We start from the raw sequence: 20,893 nt of genomic DNA, 5'->3' as shown, positions 1-20,893 counted from the left end.
GATCCTGATCAAGAATATATATACTTTATATAGTCGGAGGTGCCTCCTTCACTGCGTTGCAAACTTCTGACTGAAATTATAATACCCTGCAAGGGTATAAAAACTAAGTAAGCAGAAATATTAAACTAATAAAAACTATAATAGGAACGGTTTCCGAATTAAAATTAACGCATTTTTGGCTTACTTATGAGTTTTTTTAATCTATGGTTTTTGGAAAAATTGAAAGTTTTTATACCTTTTTGCAGGTTTTTATGATTTTAGTCAAAAACTTACAATAGCAGCAACAAACGCAGTATGCAGATTTATTGGTGCAAAAAAAAACTAGTACATAAAAGCTTTTAGAATTAAAATAAATGCAATTTCGGCTTAATTATGATGTCCGTAAAACTTTGATTTGTCATAAAAAGTTGACTGTTTTTTAATTTAGAAGCTTGAAACGCAATGAAGGAGTCATTTCCGGACCCTACAAATCACATATATTCCTGATCAGCATCAAAATCTGAATCAATTTTTGAAAAATTTTCAAAATTTGCAAAATGTTATAAGGGGTTACATCATTTAAATTGTCAAAAATCTTAATTTTTCTAAAGTTTAAATTGATAATGCTGGATAATTACCCTAACAAAAACAAACATAGGACTTCTTTCCGAATTGAAATTAATGTATTTTTGGCTTAGTTGTGATATTTGAAAGCTTTGATTTAGCCAAAAAAATTATATAGTAACATCAAATTAATATATATAAAGAATATGACGAATGCCTTGTGATAATTAATTTTTTGTGTTAGTAAACTGATTGAAAACAATTATCTTAGAATTCTATGTATAGTAATTATCTAAACTGCTCACAGCTCCACCTGAATTTCCCTAAATGAAATTAAACCCAACTACAACAGCAGCATAGAGTTTCGCTCCATTAACCATATGAATACTAAACTCCTGTGGATTTTGGCAGGTCTACGTGGGAGCTGTTCAACAAGTGGAAGAGAAATGTCACAGTGCCACCACACACGAAAGTAAATTACTGCAGCCGGAATGGTGGGAGGATCGGGTTGGAGGATTAGAGGAAGTGGCCTCCCACAGAAACTACATTGAAATGTAATTAAATACCGAAATGAACATGAAGCCGGCAGACAGATAGATAGACAAACCCATGGCCGAATATACACACAGAGGCTCAGACGCAGAGGCATTCGAATGTTTCAGATAATATCGAAATGTGTCCGAAGTTAGTAAATCTAAAATGCATTTATAGGCGCCGCACAGGCAGCAGCTTCTCTGTTTGCATCGAAATGCTTTTGTCTAGGCCCCCTGATTCCGATTCGGGGCTTAGGTTTCGGTAGGAAGCACAAGTAGGGGATCCATTAAATGTTTAGCTGCTGTCACCGCCCTGTAATTCCGATGTAATGGTCTCATTAGGAGCTCGTTGCATGTGTCGCATTTAATTGGGCCTCGGTCCGGTCGCAGTCGGATTACTAATTTGGTTTTGTGGAAATTCCATTCCATTCCGAGATTGCATTCGATGGCATCGATATCGGGAATCAGTCGTCTTCCATTTAATTGAAGCTCCGCATTCTCTGGCCGGAACAATAGGTTAAGTTTCGACAATTACAAATAAGCTGCTGCTTGGAATATTTCAAATAAGCCATTTAGCCAAAAGGATGTGCTCAACCTGATGTCATAGTGAGGCCAATTTGAAAAGAACCGGTCCGAGGACCAATCATTGTCTGAGTCCTGTCGGTGTCCTTGTTCCTGGCTCCTTCTGTGTCGCCATCCCTCTCGGCCAAGAGGACTCACTCAACTGTGGCACTTAATGCAGCATTTGAAGAGAGAATGGAATGAAAGGCGCCATGAGCACAGAGAATGGAGCACGGAGCATGGAGGACGGCCAAAGGAGCATCGAGCAAACTGGGCGTGTCATCCTCGACGGGCATAAAGTGTAAAGCCAACGACGAGTAATTGACGAAAATTGAGATGCGAGCCTTATACTTTTCATTCCGGGATCGGCAGCTGACGGCTGGGCAGGTCGGGCCAGGCCGGCAAAGCTGTCTAGGCTGTCGCTGGCTGAACTCTGCGGAGGAGCACTTAATTGACCATGACAACAAGAAATTAACATTGCTCGGCTGGAAAATTACAGAACCGAGGGCGCCCGGCCACACCAGCATGCATTAAATATTTCAGCCGTCGCGATTAATGTTTTTTGTTCTTTGAGGGGAATTGAAGCTCCGTGGATTAATGTGTTCGGGGAATAAATATTCCTTTAAAAATATATCTTTGGGCCTACAACAAATGGTATGCAATTGAAGTAGCTAAGATGACTTATGGAGGAAATTCTTAATATTAAATTGATAGAGTCTTCTTTAGAATATTACAATCTCAGTCATATGTGTTTGTTTCATAAGATAATCTATGGCTTACAAAATGAAAAATTTAAGTTATAATCTATGTCAAAATTATAGAAAAAAGAATCTAAGACTGAGACCAATAAATTCTGAGATAAATTCCACTACAATTTATTTTCTTGTGTGACTTTCTGTCGCCCATAAATTTTTAAATATTTTGTTTATTTTTACATACACGTATAGTTTGAAAATATTTTTACCATTTACCATTGAGCTGCAAGCTATACGAGAACGTATTATTCAGCAGCTTTTAAAAACAATTAAGCTGTTCTATCCGGCAAACATTTACTTATGAATTTTAGGTTTACTTTTCGTATAAAAACTAAACAAATGGCTGAGGGACTATCAAATACGGTAATGCCTGGTTCAATGCTTAAATTGAATAAATACTAAATAATTAGCAGCGGCATTTCCATTGGCAATTGAGTCACGTAGCGCCGCTGACCTCGACACCAAAACGAGAAACTTGGCACCGATGCCGTAAAACTAATTTGTTGAAATTTAATTTTCAGTTTTCGTTTATGCTAAATAAAATATTTACAACTTGTAAGCAAACAATTTGCCTGGCTGCGTGCCACGGGCATTTCCCATTTTCACCGCACACCTCGCCACGGCTTTCCCCCCCGGATTTTCCTGATGGCCTTTAAACACCTGCGTAAACAATGGAAAAGCGTGTGAGAAATCGCCCGAGAGAGTCTTGGCCACGTTTGTTTGGAATTTGTTTTTGAGCCTTGCGTTAAATACAAAGGCTGCGGTCACACCTCGTTCTCGAGCGTCCTGCCCCTCTACGCTTGTGGTTCAGGGGGATCCAACAAATATTTACGCAATAAAATTTAATGTGTTTTCTATTAGGGCCCCGGCCAGGTACAGGACCAGGTCACGCTGATGAGGCCAGCCACAACAACAATAATAATAATAATTACAAATAAAAACACGCACGCAACCCCACAAGCCAGCACGCAACTTTGTATGCGGACGTACAGGAGAACATCCTTAAAGGAAACCCCATTATGGAGTTACAATCTTTTATTGAAATTCTATTTTATTTATAGGGGCTTGGTAATTTAACTTGAATATTGTATTATTTTCTGAGCTAAAGAATAAAGCCAACCTTTTGGAGAAAAACTGTGATAACGGAAGTAGCAAGTGAAAATTTAATTTAATTTAAAGCCACTTGTTAAAGTTAAAGCTCTTATTCCTCCTGATCTGAATATATACGCTTTTTTCACGGTTAATTAGGTTCGATTCTGATGGGTTTGCACTAATGGAAGTTCGACTATAGCGCAGTAAAATGGGAAAATAAACCAGAAATTATGAATTTATTTTTCTGCTAGTTTAGCTTGTTTGGCTTGGCAAAGAGCGATGGTATCGGGATGAGGAGACTGGAAAGATGTGGATAAGGAGAAGCACTCACCCGACAGGGCAGATACGCGTGTGTTCCGATCTGAGTGGTCACATTCGAGGTGGCATAGCCATCCAGATACGGCTCCACGAGGCCCGCCGTCGCCGAAAAGGCGGATGCCTCCGGCAGTAGCGAGGACACTTGAGCCAGACTGGCGAATGCGGTCGCCGATGATGGGTCGCCGCTCTCATCGGAACTGATGGCCGTGGATGCTGCCGATGACGCTGCCGTCCCAGATGCTCCACCTCCTCCTCCTCCTCCTCCTCCGGCCGCCTCCGCTGACGTCTGTGTGTGTGATGCTGAAATTGATTTGGGGCAGGCCCAGAGAAATGGTAGAAAAAGTAAGAGAAAAGTGGATTTCTTGTTAATCGAAATGACAATTTTGGGCTTCGATTTCGCCAAAGCACATGTCACGTACAGGGCGCTACCGATGCGGTTGTTTAGGTTTGGGTTTGGGTTTGGGTTTGGGTTCAAAGCGAGGCATTGTGTACATCACTTGATTGGGCATTAAAGCTGTTGGCAAACACCCGGCTTTAATTTGCATATATTTACTGCGTAACTTTGTTTGTAATCGAATCTAAAGAGTAGTTATGATTTACTTTTCATATGAAGCTAAATTTCTGGTAAGCTGTCTAACAAGTTTTGTTTCATACATCGAAAGAATTGTTTTTAAAAAGTAATTGCTAGAATTTGTTCCCTTCCATTGTGTTTTCTTTTATTATTGAATGGTTGAAGGGATTTCCAAAATGTTAGGTTATTGCGCCGGTTCAATTTCCATGAAAAGTTCTGCATAAATATTAGTTGTTGAAAGCTGTTCGCATAACTCAACTGTGTGTAAAGTAACTTAAATTGAATATACATATATTTATTTTTACCCAGATGTATCTTAACCTCACTGGTTTTACATAACAAAACTTAAGTTTAACCTAAAACCTAGTTGCTTAAAATTAATAATCTGAGGGGTATTAAAATCTAAAATAATCAATTCCTTAATGCTACTTGACAGAAGTTGGTTTTCAAGCATAAATAAAAAGTAAACATGTAGAATAAGCCATTGGCAGGACACCTTAATTTTCCCTTAATTTGTGCCTGTCGATATTTCGTAGCCACCGCGTTAACTTGTCCCTTTAGAAGCAACAGCAGCGACAAGTTAACAACATTAAACGAGAACGTGGCAAATAAGTGTATGGCGTCCCAGCCAGATCCACACAAAACCGCCAAGTCAGGAGCAGGCGAAGGAGGAGGTCTAACCGCACAGAACTGGGGTTTCTAAGAGAGTGCTGGCCACCTCTGCAGCTGATGGGTGTCCTGCGGCTTCCTTTCACATCCGCATCCGCATCCGCACATCAGATACACACACACGTCCTTGTCTGTTTGGCAAATGCCAGTTTTTAGCTCTTCAGTTTCAAATTAATCAGCGGCGCTTAAGTGGCTGCCGGGCGACATCGTCGCCATCATGATTTTCGCACTGCTGCAAAGTTTTTAATGAATGCCGTTCATTAAAATTGATTGTTGTTTGGCGGGGCCCAATACTTGGCCCCTTTTTTACCCCTGTTTTGGCCGGAACGCCCGATGCCCGACCACCGAGGGATGGCCCAAAGTCGATGAGTTGGCAGAATGCGGAAGGTCCGCTAAAACGCATGCTATTTGCTGAATTGCCAATTAACTGGCAATTTCGGATAAACCGAACCAAGGCCCCCAAATCTTCCTCTACCTCCCCAAAACCGAACCAAAGCAATTGATTTTTTTTCGTCTGTCGGCCTTTATTTCTGCCCGATGACTGCACAACATTTTTGGTATAAAATTAATTTTTGACGGGAGATTGGGACCCAGAAATCTGCTCTCGAGTTTTGATTTTGATATAATTGAGTCTGTTGCAGACAGTTTGAAATTCTCTCGGAAATACCACGCAAATCGGTGGTTTAGATATGATAGATGTGACAGTTGAGGGAATTCCGATTTGGCTTTGACCCCGAAAAGCAGTCTGTTAGAAATGCCGTTTAAACTTAAGGTGAAACACTTAACTCGGAGCCCGGGAAGATGGATTTGTCTTGTTAAGACAGAACCGAAACTCAATCAAGCGACGAAATCGATATGTCTCGAGGTCAACTTGCTGTGTTTATATTTGTATCAAATAGAAAATGAACAACAAATTTATAAATAGTCTACAAAGGAATTCTTTTAAAAGCTTCGACTTTAAAGAAGTTACGAAGCAGTTTAAACTAAAAAAGTATTCGTTGTTACAATGGAATGATAACCAATATGGCAGGCATGCAAAGTGGAATGACAGGATATGCATACGTTAAATTGCAGGAAAAAAAGGTACCGGATCTGGGGTCCGGAATAACGGAATGCCTGAATTTGTGCTCCAATTAAAACGGCGAATGTAGCGTAAAATCATTTCGGGTTTGACAACTTGTACGTCAATTTAATTGGTGCGAGCTCTTGATGGCCCAAAAGGTGGCACAGGCACAGGCAATGGCACTGGGAGTGGCAGCTGGCATTGAGGTCCTGGCGTATGCATAGCTGAAATCAGCAATCATTTCATCTATGCCTATTTTTTTTTGCTTTTCAGGATGGATTCCCGCTCCCCCTTGACCCAACCAATCTGGCACTGACAAGGGAGGCAAAGCCACGGCAACGCTTTCGGAAAAAAAGTAGGAAAATGGTCCGGGAGCTGGGGGGAAAATGGGAAGTGCGAAGTGAGGTTCGGGGCTTGGGGGCGGCGTAATTGACAAAAGGTTTCATGCATTCAATGCCAGTGCCAGGCTCGTTGTCGTCCTCTGACAAATACAGCGCCCGACTGACGGCTCGACACTCCCGGCCGAAGGACCAGAAGGACATAGCCGCTGGCAACCCACACACACTTGCACACTCGCACAATCAACGCAATCGACACGCAAAAATTGAAGAGAGGGAGGCGCGCTGAAAAGATCAAAGCCGTTCAATTGTCAGTGACGACAGCCGGAGAGGCTCCTCGTATTTTTTGGAGGGGCCCATCCTCCGGGGGCCCTCGGCCCTCTTTTCGGGACGGATGGCGATGGTGTGATTTGTCAAAGCAACGCCCTCGAGGCAGCCACATCCCACCCAAGTGTTTAGCTCAACTTTCACCGAAAATAAAACAGATGCCAGAAATTTGCTTAGTTTGCATTTCCACACGAAACTGTTGATTAACGTGCATGGCGGGATGCAGAACTACGGGGGGAGTGGCTTCCAATCAGGGAAAATGAGAGTGAAAACGAAATCAACGGGAATCGAGTGTGTTTTATTTTTGATTCACACATGCCGCAAGTCATCAAGTTGTTTAAAATGTCAATTTAAAAGCAATCCTTTGACCCTTTTCCCCATTTCCAATTTGGCAACGTGGCGTATGAGTAATATTTGTATGTAAAATAAAGAATGTAAAGTTTTTAGCCATTTTTAAATAAATTTTATCGTATTAACAAGTATATTTGGTTAAAATATCAGGAATATGTATGAATATATAATAAATGTAAAATAAAAAAAAATTATAAAAGTGTATAAAATAGAATATAACGTTTTTAGTCATTTTTAAATACATTTTATCGGATTAACAATTAAGTTTGTCTTTAATATGACCAATACGAAAGGGTAAATGGAAATTCGACCTAATGACGATGTCCTGCTGATCAGGCAGGCCTTTGAAGTAAGGTAGACCTTTGACCCTTTTCCCAATTTCCTATGTGGCAATGTGGCGTATGAGTAATATTTGTCTCCAAAATAATGAATGTAATGTTTTTAGCCAGTTTTAAATAAATTTCATCGGATTAACAAGTATATTTGGCTTAAATATGAGCAATATGTATGAATATGAAAGGGTAAATTGAAATTCGACCTAATTACGAGTCCTGCCGATCAGGCAGGCCTTTGAAGTAAGGTCGTAATATCAGTCCAGAAAAATTTGTTAGTAAAAGTCACACATAGTCAACTAAATTTCCTACCCAGGCTTGTGATCTCTGACGGGTTTCAGGTGAGGCAGACATCAGCTGAGATCTTAACCCAGAGTTAGCTAAAGCCACACCATTCTCAGTCAGCCAGAATCAAAGATGTGTAGCCCCTGCTGTGGACCTTGCTGCTCGCCATGCTGCAATGACTGCTGCAGCCCCTGCTGCAGTCCCTGCTGTAGTCCCTGCTGCAGTCCTTGCTGCAGTCCCTGCTGCGGTCCCTGCTGCGGTCCATGCTGCGGTCCCTGCTGCGGCCCTTGCTGCGGTCCGTGTTGCGGCCCCTGTTGCGGTCCCTGCTGCTGCGGTCCATGCAACAAGTGCTGCGGACCCTGTTGCGGTCCGTGCTGCGGCCCCTGTTGTAGCCCCTGTTGCAATCCCTGCTGCGGCCCATGTTGCAGCCCTTGTTGCACACCCTGCTGCAGCCCGTGTTGCAGTCCATGCTGCAACCCCTGCTGCAGCCCGTGTGGTGGGCCCAAGTGCAAGTGATCCGCGCAACCGAGATGGGATCGGAAAGAGCAAACCCGAGGTAGGAGGCGAACACTAACGTCACCACAAGTTCGCAGTACCCGTTAGAGAAGCATCCTAGCCCAAATGTAGACACCAACTGAGGTAATCAAATACAAGAAAATTGGACAGCAATCCCAGGTTTTCATATTCAGCGGTCTAAAGTCGAAGGGAAGCTGGAACTGGAACCACCTGGCCCCGGGGCCATGTTAATGAAGACACAGATTAGGCAGTGGCCCAGCAAAAACTTGGGCATTCCGAAGTTATGTCAGTAAGGGCGCTGGGTAAACTTTTTGGCCCCTACCCAAAAATTAATTAAAATATCAGTTTTAAGTCACATGACATGGGCACAAGAACACACAAGAAATTAAATAACAAGCCAAGTTAAGTCAACTTTAGGGCAATTAAATAATCTCGTACACTTACGACGAGTAATTAAAATTCCGACAAAAGTTGTCTGCCAATTTTATGGAATGAAATTATCGTTCTAATACGCTTTCTGAGTTTAGTCTCCATTAGTTTATTTATTGTTAAAAGATTTAAGACAGTATAATCGAAATATTCTCGTGATACACTTTTAAGCTTAAAGAGCATAATTTATTCGATGCGAGTTACTTATTTTTAAAAGCGATTTCCCCCCACCGGAACTTATTTACAGACAGATGGCGGCAGCTGACACAACTTTGCATACTTTAATTAAACATTTTACAACACATTCGTGCGGGCAAAGAGGATTCTCGTTAAATGTCTCAGAACGTGGCCTGCAGTCCTGGGCCAGGAGTAAAAATAACTTGTGACATGCTGCTTCTGCTGTTGCGGCAGATGTTTAATCATTTCACTTGAAATACTTCCACGCCCGGCGGCCATTGCTTTCCCTCTCTCTTTTCCGTAGTTTTCTGGTCGTTGTGAACTTAATTAGGGTTAATTAATACTAGAAAAACACACTCGCACATATTGTCAGCAGGCAAATTGGTATGCCCAGGAAATATCCTTAAGCCCAGGACTGGGGATGAGGTGACCGTAAAGGAGCCTAGGCCTTCCACAGGAAATGAGTTTCCAAAGGCCGGAAGGCAGTAATTAAGGGACTCGCTTTGTGTGGACTGTTAATTGGTCTGGGAATCGACGAGGCGACGACTTTACGATATTTCATAAATTGCAATTTTACGATGCCCCCAAAATTGAAACCAAATTGCAAGCTCAACCTTGAAATTTGCATATCCTGTGTGTCCTTCCCGATCTTAATACATCTCCAGTATCCGGACCCCTGTCCCTCTCCGGCTGCTTCTATGTACTTTGTGAGTGTCGACGTCAAGCTACAAGAAATCCAATTTGTCCACGCCCACGAGATGGAACAGGGGCGACCTGGTCTCCGCTCGCACCCAATAAAGCAATGGAAAAATTGGACTTTGGCAAATTTGTTTTTAGCCAGTTCCATGCCGCCTTTTGATGAGTACCCAAGGAAATTGGTGCTGGTGCTTCATCCAGTATGCACGCAAATATTGCCCCACAGATGACTCCGGATTTCGGGGTGGTGCTATCATCTTTGACCTGGGCTTATGCGGAATTAATACGGCTTCAAGGATGCATCCCTGTGCAATAGCTGCATTAAAATCGGATTGAGAGAACAAAGATCCTATGAAACTAGCAAAATCAATGCATTTTTTAGATTGCATTTAGTGGAAGAGCTGTCAAGCTGTCAGTAAATATTTGAAATGCAACCATTTCCGCAGCTCGTGCCGTTTTTAATTATGCTTCAAATAAACATGACTACCGATATTTGGTCTGCCGCTGCCATAATATTTAGCCAGTCGCTCTGATTCTGACGGCGCTGCACTTTGCTCTTATTTTATACATTTGGCACATATAAATATTTGCGTTAAAATGGAAAAACCACAGGCCCAACATCATTTCAAAAACATACACTAGCTAACACTGATATGTTGGCAAAAAGCCGACAGGCATTAGATGCCGCTTAATAAACCCTAATAGTCTGTGGTATCGTGCCGGAGTGTCTATCAAAAACATACTTTTTGGACCGCCCGCCTTCCGTTGTTCTATTTCCCCATTTGGCCCATCTATCAATTATGCACCGAGGTTTGTTCGCTTTTATATTATATTATTTGTAGTAAAGCAAAAACTGTCATGAATGACCGCAAATGTAAGCGGCCCCGGCTGGCGGAAAATGTGTTTTTTTGTGGCCGTTTCAGTTGCATTTATCGGTTTGACATTTTCACTGTGTGTTAGCTCACCATCAGAAGTTCAGAATTTTCATAAAGCATCGTTTTTTATGGAAATAATTGAAATTTTCTGACAGCTTTGAAATGAAAACTAATATTTACCCTCTAAAGAAATTCAGTTCAATGGCGGCTAAAAGCTTTTGACATTTCACCCGTTAGCTAATTGATTTGTGCTCTTAACAGATCATTTTGACGCGGCTAATGAGCTGTGTGGCCTTTGCAAACAATAAAATGTTATTTAACAACAATTCGCAGATACCACTGGTCATTGAAAATAATTAGAATAACATCGAAGCTTTGATTTGAATGGCAGCTCTGGTAAAAAATGGGTTTGTTAGAACGTCTAAATTGATGGCTGTCACATACAAAGATTTTATAAAATTTTTTTTTCATCAAGTTCTAATTATATTTATGCTTTTGCAAAATATAAACATTTACTTTAAGCTACCTACAAGCAATTTAATGCAAAATAGTTGCACAAGAATATAAATCATATAACATTTAAATTCATCTATATTTCATACAACAGCAAACTTTTAGCGATAAACTGGTTTTATTTATTGAACTAAAAATGAGAAGCTTTTATTTTACGGAACAATAAACACATAATTACCATCCAAAATGTTGTATCATTTATTGCCGAAAATAAAACGAATTATAAATACATAATACCAACGAAAAAAGATGCAACATATTTGCCGTAAATGTATTATAATTTCCGTTTTAACTTGCAATTAGTGACATTAAAAAATTACACATGTATGTTAGATGGCAAGGGCTAATTCGCTGGCAAAAGAGCATTTTCAATTTGTTAAGCGAAATCCCGTATAAAATATGGCATCAGAGTGTTCCGGTATTCAGTGGGACATAATTAATGTAATGTAATACCCGTATGTGGACCGAGTTCGGATGGAGTCATTACAGGTACTGCATGTACACACAGAACGTATAAGCACGCATCTGCGGATGTGGCTATATAAATTCCAGGGGGAGGAGCGGTGGCATATGGGTCGTGAAACAGCTTGATATCTTTACTGCGCTCTCTACCTGTGGCTATGGTTCATCCATCATTAGTTGGACACAAAAAAGAAGGATTTTATGATGTGGTAATGGCGGCATAAAGGACTCAACCAGAGCGAGTGTAGAGTGTGCGTGTGTGAGTGTGGGTGGTTGGGCGCATGGTGGTATTTTTTATGTTTTATGCCTTTTGAGCAAACAAGTTGGCGTATTTTTGAGCTAAGCTCGCAGACATAAACTGTCGGCCCGCCCACAAACTAAGCCACAACTTCCGCAACGTGTCATTCGAGCCACCCACATCATTACGACCACTCCACCCTCTGGATCCCGCTCTCTCCCCTGGAGGAGACCAAGGAGACCCCCTCACACACACGTTCTGGGCCAGTGGCCGTACGTGCTAAGTTGTTATGGCGCTGCTCTACGTAACTCTCTGCTCAGTCGCATAACTTAGTTTTTCCACGCTTAATACAGTTTTACGGGCGCTGCCTTTCCCCGCCAGCTGGCCTCGCCCATGGAAATACTTTAAAACGCATAAAAATTCCGACACGTCGTAACCTCAGTGCTTTTAACAGCATCTCCCTGCTCATCTCGAATCAGAGAGCCAGAGGACTAGAGCCAGGACCAAATGCAGAGGCCCCCTACTATATACTCGTACCCGAACCCAGAGTCAGCAATCAACTGCACTTCCCAGGGACTCTCGCTTTGTTGCAAGTCATGCACATCAAGTGAAGTTGCTGCCTCTGGTTGTTCTTCGTTTACCTGGGATCTCTAAGAGCGTACAAGGGTATACTAGATTTGAGAAGGTTTAGGAAAAGCCACCAACAGAACAGCCTGAGACCAAAGGCAGTGGACTAAACTATTCATAAGTGCCAGGGGAATGATATTAGGCAGCTTTAAGTCACACGTTATTCTTGCTACAAATGTCTGCTTCTATAGTAAAACTAACAAACATCAATACATAATATTTATTAAATTAAAAATGTATAGAATTAACAGGTATCTAATAGTCGGTCATACTGATTATAGCGTTCTAACTTGTTGTTGTCTAGGGGACGCGGTTGCCCCGTCTGTTCCGCTGCAGTTAACCTGCAAAGTAGCGCAATTTGTTGATAGCAGGTGAAATTTCATTTGCGCGCACACTCTTTATATACATTTTGTTCCACGGTTTTCTCGTTTTCTTTTTTTTTTGTGTGATGCCGTCTAATGATGTTGCCAGGAGGTTGCAGCGGCCGAGGACGAGGGGAAAAATAAGATGCATGTGGAAAATGTGGCGCATCCTAAACACGTTTTGCATGAATAATAAACGTAATTGTTTTTTCGGTGTCACAGTTTGTTTGAATGAGGTGGGAGCGAAAATGTTGCTAAATTAAATTTTAAATTGAATTGCTGTCGAGGGAGCGATAAAAACGATATACAATTTCTTTGCATACTGAGAGGGTGAGGTGGAAGTAAGATTAGTAAGCTGATGATCAGATATCAAATTTAATTGCCTTTAAATAATCCCTTAATATTTTAAAGCTACATCGATGCCAACAATAAAATAGTATATTCAATATCACTAAAGAGAGACCATGACTCACATAATATTTATTTCCACAAGTGTTCCAAATCAACAAAACATTCAAGTACTATTTTATTAAAATCCTTTTCAAGTCACTCTGAAATTGAATTATATCCCAAAAGACTCGGATATTTGTGTAGGCCAAGATTTCATTTCAACATGAATTCACAACAAAATTCATTAGACTCATGCCCACAAAACTAACCGGATCGTATCGAGTTTTGGGCAATTTTAAACATTTGAATTTCCGGCCGGACAAGACCCCTCGCTGCCATTTGAAGTGGAAGCCAACTGGCGTTGACATTAATATCACTTTACCTCAACCTGTCCAATTTACCAATAAAACTCTTGAAATTCGGCCGGGCCCAGAGTCCTTTAAACTGCAATGGCAATGGCCCAGGTAGAAGCGACTGAGTATTTGCGTGTGTTTGTTTGTGCGGCTCGTGCCTTTTAACTTTTGCATAAAAACAACGAACGCAGCCGGCAGCAGTTAGTGGATGGATGGATGGATGCAGGATGCAGGATGCGGCCAGATCCAAGAAGGATGCAAAGGATGCAACTTTCAGCTGCTAAACGAAAATATAAAACACTTAACTCGACTGCAGGGGCGACAATACCCATCCCCGCGGCCAGATCCTTCTCCATGCGACACATTCAGCTGCACCCGGCAATTTGATGGTCCTGTGCCCAGGACACCCACTGCCCCTCTGGGCCGGGCCGGGCTGGCCTGGGTTGTGCTGGGTTGGCCAAACAAACTCAGACACAGACACAGCCATCGCCTGGCTGCAAATTTGGGTCACTTTTTGGCAGCCAACAACAGTGAACCGGAAGTGCAGAAAATTTGGCCTAAATATAACATTTATATGTACGCAGGAGCTAGTTGGCGTTAAGTTTTACGAACTTGCATACGATTACGATTATGGCAGCACTATAATGAAAAAATTACCCTAATGAGTTTCTTTCTGCTTAGACTAAGGAGTTGGCAAAGAAAATTGAATGCCAGAAAGACAACATTGAATGTTAAGTGTCTAAAGATTGCAAAGATAGAAGGATTCGAAGTCTTTGGATAGGAATCCAAGAAATATTTCTTTAAATATTAAACCATTATTATAATTATCTATAATAATTAAATTAGTATACCATTTTTGTACATTTCGGTAGCAAATAGGTTTGTCCCAATGTGCAGCCTCGAGGGGCATTGAAAGCGCGGCTTACAATGACCAACCGCCGGCGGAGGGCGGTGTGAAAGGACTTCACGTGGCTTTAATAAATAACAGCTGAAGTTTAAATTGCCGTTAGCATAAATTATGAGCAGTTAGAGACGTTGCCTGCATTCAGTGAGCGACGCCTTTTTGGCTGCGAAACTTCCTTTCCTTTCCTTCTCCAAACCCGTTTCCCGTTCCTTTGGCCCTCGTCCTTCGTAGCTGTTTTGGCAGCATCCTTTTGACTGGCTGGAGGAACTAGTGCCACTCTTTATGCATTGGGGTGTGCATAAATACATATATATTTTGGGGCTAGCCAAAAATAAAAAAAAAAAAACAGGACGAAAAGTTTGCGGCGCAAAGTGAGATTTCAATTTGGCTGGCTCGCGTTTTATGGCGGGGAGGAAACATTGCCCGAACTCATAAAGCATTTCCGGCACTCATGAATCGGTTGGGGCCCTCGAGGCTTTTGTCCCCCTGCAGCTCCTAGGACTCGCAGAGTAGAGTCCCCCCCAATATTTTGATGTTTGGAGCTGAAGTTGTTTGCCTTTCTTTTCGACCCAAAAGAAAGCCGAAAGCCTTAGAAAATGGAACGCCGTCTGGCGGCTTCCTGTTTCCTGCATCCTCGGTCTGCCATTATATCCACCTTCGGGAATACATATAGAGAAAAGTGGTGATCATGTAATTCTGTCATCTTAAAACCTGTTTTTCTCTCATTATCCCAAACTATTTCTCTTTCTTGTATTAGTTAGGACTTAGATTAATCGATAAATATATAGTTGTAATCATAAAAAATATTTGCTTTCAGTGCAGATGAAAGCTCCGTCTCCAGCTGGGGGAGCACATTCGCTGCATACTTGCCGCTTTCCCGGTTTTGTCTCACTTTCCCAGCGGCGAGTACCCATTACATTTCCCTCGCAATTGTTTGGCAGCGAATAAAAGAAGGCCGAGCCGGAGTACCCTAGCCACATCCACATCCACATCTAAAGCTATAGCTGGAGCAGCAGTCCAAAGTGGGTTTGTTTGTTGTGGATTCGTGGGGAAGCGAGTGGTTCCATGGATTCCATGGTATGCAACGACCATGACAGGGCACATGGCCCAGCATGGGTTAAGGCATCCGAGTCAAGGGATAACTGGCATACTTGGGTGTGTGCATTCCGCCAAAAACATGTGAATGCCAAGTATTCAAAGCAAGGACAACGGGGGCTGCCAGTATGAATATCAGCCATCTATCATTCAACGCTTAATGCCCGACAGCACACAATCGAGCGAATGGCAAACACTTAATTTAATGAATACTGAACCAGTTATTCTATCAACGAGATTTACTTGAATGCCAGAGTAGAGACCTAAATGGAATCGAACACGAATTCGATGCATCCACCCCGCAATCAACATACATATATCCCGAACACAATGTCAAATGCCTGACAGCAGCCGGAATCAGAGCAAAACGATATACAAAATAGAACATAATCGGAGATTGTGATACCCTAAGCTAGGAGGATTACCATTTGGATTTGGAAACCTATTGCAAAGTTCTTTCTGTGAATTGGTTAATTTATTTCTAATTCATATATAGAATTTTATACTTTTAGTGCAAAATGTAAAAGCTTTAAATTTATGTTTAAGCCATGTTAACAAGTACATTTTAAATAATTTTTTAAATATTTGGTAAATATCCTGACAACCAAACCCTAGGTAACCTTAGTAAGAGCATTTAAGGAAAAAATGTAAATCTGGCGATGGTTTTTGTTTCGATTGCAATCATCGGCAGGAACAGTGGCACAATAAATATAACAATTGAAACGGCAAATACTCCGAATAGGAATCTGTATATATCTATGTATGCACGAAATGAAATCTCTAATAAAAAAGGACATTTCCATTACTGCGATTAAATCGTCAGGACAAAGCACATGCAACCACGGACACCCACTGCGATAGACAGGACGGAAGATATACATAGATAGCGAATAGGAGGATATAGAGGTAGAAAGCAATTCTGCGGCGGTCCTTGGCAAGCTGCAAGTATGAGTCCTATGATGGGATTTCAGTTGCCTGCCATTATTTCAATTGTTGTTGTTTATATTCATTGGATTCCCTGCCCTGTGTGCCACCCCACCCCTTTAACTCCCCCCCCCATTATTATGAGCGTTTTATGTGCATTGCACAATCGGGCCTGAAGGGTGACCATAAAATATTTCCCCGCCAGTGCCTCCGTCAGGACGATATCAATTTTTACGGCTGACAATATTAGCCCGACATAATTATCAATCTTTATGGGCCGAACTGAAATGGTCAACAATAAAATGCCAAACGTAGATCGTCGATAACGAATGTCCTCGGCCGCAGAAAGGATGTGCTCCTTGTGCCGAAAATGCCGTAACACATGTGTGTGTGCACGTGCTGATAAAATTAGCAATTCGAATCCGCTTGTGGGACTGGTGTGGTTTTTGGGGCGCGGAAGGAAACCCGATATTACCAGCAGATATATTCATGTCGACTGCTGTCGGGCGTAAAGTCACCGCGCAGCCACCAGGGCGGATGAGTGTTGCTGGTGGTGCTGCATCCAGGCGGTACTTTGGCTGTTTGCGGTCTATCCACCTCCTGGTTAGGACCCAAAACTCCCACACGCTCACGCCCACGTCCATGCCCACCGCCCACACTGCGCGTGTCGAAGCATCTCAGTCGGAAAATGGGTGACAATTCATGACGGGGCATGAGCAGTGCGCGCAATTTGCATACACGGTCGGTTCGTTTCGATGGTCCAATGGTTGGATGCCTGCTGGCTTTCCCAGCTCTCTCTCTATACATTTTAGTATTGCACTTTGCCCGGTAATTGCAGGGTACAAGGGTATATTGGGCAGCAGCAGAAAAAAATTGTACGTACGAATCAGAAGAAAAGGTACTACATAGTTGTGATCCTTTCCATGAGCCACAAAATTCCCTACCGAATTGGGCAGGCAGTTTTTGGCTTTGACTTGACTGCACTTAGCCCCATAGCTACCACCGACTGGCCCCTTCATTCTGGTGGCACATTGTGCTGGAAATTCCCGTTTCTATGCATTTTCCACACCGAAAACTGCCTGGGAAAAAAATGCTGCTAAAATGGCAAACGCTCACACACATTTTAAATGCAAATGACACCCAATGGAGGGCAGATAGCTAAAGAGATGTAGGGATATGGCGGGTGTCCTTGTGGCTTGGAAGTCTGCCGATTAAAACTGAAATTAGTTTCTCCTCTAATAAGCCAATCCAGCTGGGGTGAAATCAGTTAGTGACAGAATGAATTTCAATTACGACGGGCTGAAAGTCAAAAGCATTCCAGCTTAAAGGCGATGTGCCTTAAATTTAAGCTTACATTTACCATTTAATTTTGGGAATCTGTTAGATACCATTTCACGTTTGATTTCACTGAATTTACAGATAATTTTTAGAACATTTTCACCGAGAGACATTTTCACTAGATTGTATTCTTAAGCTTCCTGTTCTTCCTGCGCATATGCCTCTTCCACTTCCTCCAGTATTTCTGGATTTTGGAAGCGGCGCGATTCATGGCGAAGACGATGATGCGCTGCTGTCGCCGTCTGTTCTCCTCCTCTTCGCGCTTCACCACGACTTCCTTGTAGACCCGCTCTACCCTCCGGAATCCGACCATAAAGTCATCCAGCTTCTTCTTGGCCGCCTTGTGCTGTTCGGCTATCTCAATTTTCTCGATCATCTTATCGCCAATGACGTGATCGTACTTTTTGATTAGCGCCTGCACCTGTAAGACCAACTTGTTCCTGGGTGACAGAGCGGACTTCCTTTGAACAAATTGCGGTTAAATTATGCCATTTAACTCACTTTTCCTCACGCAATGCCTCTTCCCGCTTCAAGTAGGCCCTGGTCGACGTTTCGTATCTATTTTTGGTCGCCTCCAACTTCTCCTCCAGTTCCGCCTGCCGCTCAAGGCTGACCTTTCTCTTTGCACGAACCATGCGATTGATACGATCGCTGAGGGAGAAGAGGTGAGGATTAAGGACTCATCCAGTTCACTTGAAGGACTCACATTTCCTTCTGAATACGCTGGTTCTTCTCGCGCATCTTCTTCTCGAGCATTTCCTCGCAGGTCTGAAGATGGGCCTCCTTAGCTTCCACGCGCTGCTTAAGGTCCAGCTTCTGCAAGCGGATTTTCTCTCTCAGCTCCGCCACTTGCACCTTGACCTTCTCATTCTCCTTGTACATTGCGTAGAGTTGGCGCTCTTGGGCCATCGCCTCTGTAGATGTCCGGTAGAGCCGGTCTTTAGCTAGTTCGTAGAGCATATGAAAGGCCTTCAGCAGCATACTCTCCTCATTGCTCAGGTGGTTGTAGTAGCGGGGGAACAGTGCGTGCATTTCATTGTTGCGTTGGAAGAAGTCGATGATCTGAATCATCCCGTGGTCCGCCAACGGCGGCCGCTTCTCTCGCAATATGAACACTCGACGCCGCAGGAAGGAGGACACCAGTCGGACGGCGGGCTCATATTTTGTACCTTGAAGGACCTTGGCCATATGAGCTGGATGCTCCAACAATTTGGGCAGAATCAGCGATATCTTGACCCGCTCAATAGCCTCTGCCAGGACACCCATTACGCAGCCAATTTGCACCAAGCGGACATTGGAAAATTCTGCTCGAGAACAGGATTAACTATTACCAGGATTTATTAAGCAGACCTTTGCTTTGGGATTGGTAAATCCCAAGAAGACCCAAGAACTATGCCTTAAATTTGGCATGAAAAAGCTGATCCCTCTGGATTATCTCACCATGCTGGGCCAACTTGATGTTCTGCATCTTCTCCGGCGACATCGCCTTGCCGCGCATCATCTCTGTCATACTCATCTTGCCGTTTTTGTTGCACAACGGGTTTCATATGAAGAATTTATTCATTTATTTATGAAATAATTTTTTGTTTATTTTTATATTTGATTTTAGCGTTGTGGGAGCAGCATTTGTATGTGTTGTTTGGTGTTTAGTTTTTATTTGAATTTCAACAGTTTATGTTTTCTATTTGTTTTTATTTGTTAGCAGCCACTGGTGCTGCTTGTGTCAATGTGAATTTGGGGATTTTTTAGTTGGATAGAACTCAGAGATGCAGTTTGATGGAAGTTGGCACGCCTGCCCTGATCCCCTGAACGATGACGACAATTTATGTACACAAATTCCCATATTTGCAAAGCGAGCCCTGGGCACTTCTAGTATATCTGCCACCGGATTGCGCTCCGCTGGGCTGCAAACTTGCTCAAGTGGAAGCTCTTGTTTGGACCCGAATCAAGTTGACATTACATGGCGTGTCCCAGTATTTCAGCGATTCAGTCGCGGACTGCAGACTGCGGACTGCGGACAAAGTTTCTAAACAAATGCCCCGGAATTTGTAACTACAAATGCCGCGCTTCCTGCTCGATGTTAGATGCGCTTTTTCACTTTTTTCCAGACTGTTTTCCTGTTTTTTTTTTTTTGTACCCCCTGTTTTGCTCTGTTTGCCCTACTCTGTTCCGCTGTGTTGCCAAAAATTTATGGCTAACAATATTTTTGCTTGGCAAAAGACGCACACAGCTCACAGCAAATGGCAAACAACTTGCAGCGAGGCACCTAAATAAACAAATGCGTGGGGAGGGATATTCTTTTTTCTTTTTTTTTTGTGTGAGAGGTGGTTCCCAGGGGAGTTTTCCGAGGGAGGGGGGAGCTATCTGGGGGCGGGAGCATTGCATGGGCGTAATTTGTATGCACAATGCGAACAGCCTCCGTCTCCGCCCGTGAATCCGAATCGAGCAGCATGCGCGAGTGAACTCTTTCGCTTTTATCTTTATTCCCCATGTTCTTTGTGTGTTTGGATACACTATTTGAATGGGGTAATTCTGGCTAATAAAGAGATTTGTAAATCTTAAGCAATAAGTATACGATTATCCTAGTGCAAATATTCGAATAGATAAATAGATAAATACGATAATAATGATTATTATACATTCTTCAATTTCAAAATTCATTTGCTTTGACATGGTATGATTTATTTGAAAATATTTATAATATTCAATGTATTTGTCTTTGCTAAAAATAAAAAATAATTTAAATTTCGCATTATAGACAATAAAATTTCATATTCCCATACTTTGCTGTTATTTTAAGTAAAAATCTGTTTCCATAAAAACTTTATTTGCATTTCTGATAATAACTTATTGATATGCCTCGGATTTTATTCCGATTTTTTCTGATCGGAATGGAGTGTGCAGTGTACACCAATTTCGTTGCCAGGCCCCTCTGATTTTTTTCGGTCACATTTTTTGGCCCCCAACCCTGCTGTGGCTCCTGTTCCTGTGCGCTTATTGCATTTGTCTCGATTCGTTTGGCTCGCACAAAAACAAATTGCCGGAAGTATGCAAATGTATGATGCAGCTTATCAGATATTGTTTGAGAGCCTGCACTCGTTGCTGGGGAGTGTCGCTGTGACAGGGAAACACGCTCTGTGGGCTGCGGGTGTGGCAGTGGGCGTTTTTTGTTTTCGGGGCGTGGCATGTGGCAGAGCGCTCATTTGCCTTGCAAAAGGCGCGGCGCCGCAAGTAAGCAACCGGCAAACAGCGACCA

The 20,893-nt window shown here is 42.5% G+C and overlaps 2 protein-coding genes and 1 long non-coding RNA gene across 4 annotated transcripts in view; 1 reads left to right on the top strand and 2 right to left on the bottom strand.

Annotated features, from left to right (window-relative positions):
• Positions 1-20,893, bottom strand: part of dpr11 (defective proboscis extension response 11) — a 71,624-nt gene that overhangs the window by 14,853 nt on the left and 35,878 nt on the right. Inside the window, exon 3 of the mRNA XM_086832165.1 lies at positions 3,816-4,102. Within this exon, the coding sequence (XP_086688291.1) occupies positions 3,816-4,102 (287 nt within the window). The remainder of the gene's footprint in view (positions 1-3,815; positions 4,103-20,893) is intronic.
• Positions 7,666-8,407, top strand: LOC110191793 (uncharacterized). Its single transcript, XR_002320044.2, has 2 exons — positions 7,666-7,794; positions 7,855-8,407. It is a non-coding gene; the product is annotated as an uncharacterized LOC110191793 (long non-coding RNA).
• LOC110191792 (uncharacterized) lies at positions 17,643-20,371 on the bottom strand. Of its 2 annotated transcripts, none has more exons than XM_020962743.2 (4): positions 19,078-20,371; positions 18,344-18,941; positions 18,139-18,288; positions 17,643-18,077 (listed from the first exon to the last, which is right to left on the bottom strand). In XM_020962743.2, exons 1-4 carry the CDS (start codon positions 19,151-19,153, stop codon positions 17,756-17,758), a joined length of 1,146 nt encoding a protein of 381 aa, XP_020818402.2. In that variant the 5' UTR covers positions 19,154-20,371; the 3' UTR covers positions 17,643-17,755. The 2 variants fall into 2 exon arrangements, with proteins under 2 accessions (XP_020818402.2, XP_086688280.1); XM_086832154.1 differs by having other exon boundaries at positions 18,344-18,961; positions 19,078-19,362.

Source organism: Drosophila serrata, unplaced genomic scaffold (assembly GCF_035046125.1).
Source record: "Drosophila serrata isolate PLE 108 unplaced genomic scaffold, ASM3504612v1 contig_30, whole genome shotgun sequence".
Taxonomy (NCBI): Eukaryota; Metazoa; Arthropoda; class Insecta; order Diptera; family Drosophilidae; genus Drosophila; species Drosophila serrata.
This window is presented reverse-complemented; position numbering and strand designations above follow the sequence as displayed.

Coding starts and splice junctions, on each gene's coding strand:
- LOC110191792 (XM_020962743.2), bottom strand. CDS start 19,153: ATGAGTATGACAGAGATGATGCGCGGCAAGGCGATGTCGCCGGAGAAG. Junction 18,289..18,343: donor CAGCGTATTCAGAAGGAAAT/GTGAGTCCTTCA, acceptor CTTCTCCCTCAG/CGATCGTATCAATCGCATGG. Junction 18,078..18,138: donor GAGGCATTGCGTGAGGAAAA/GTGAGTTAAATG, acceptor TCTGTCACCCAG/GAACAAGTTGGTCTTACAGG.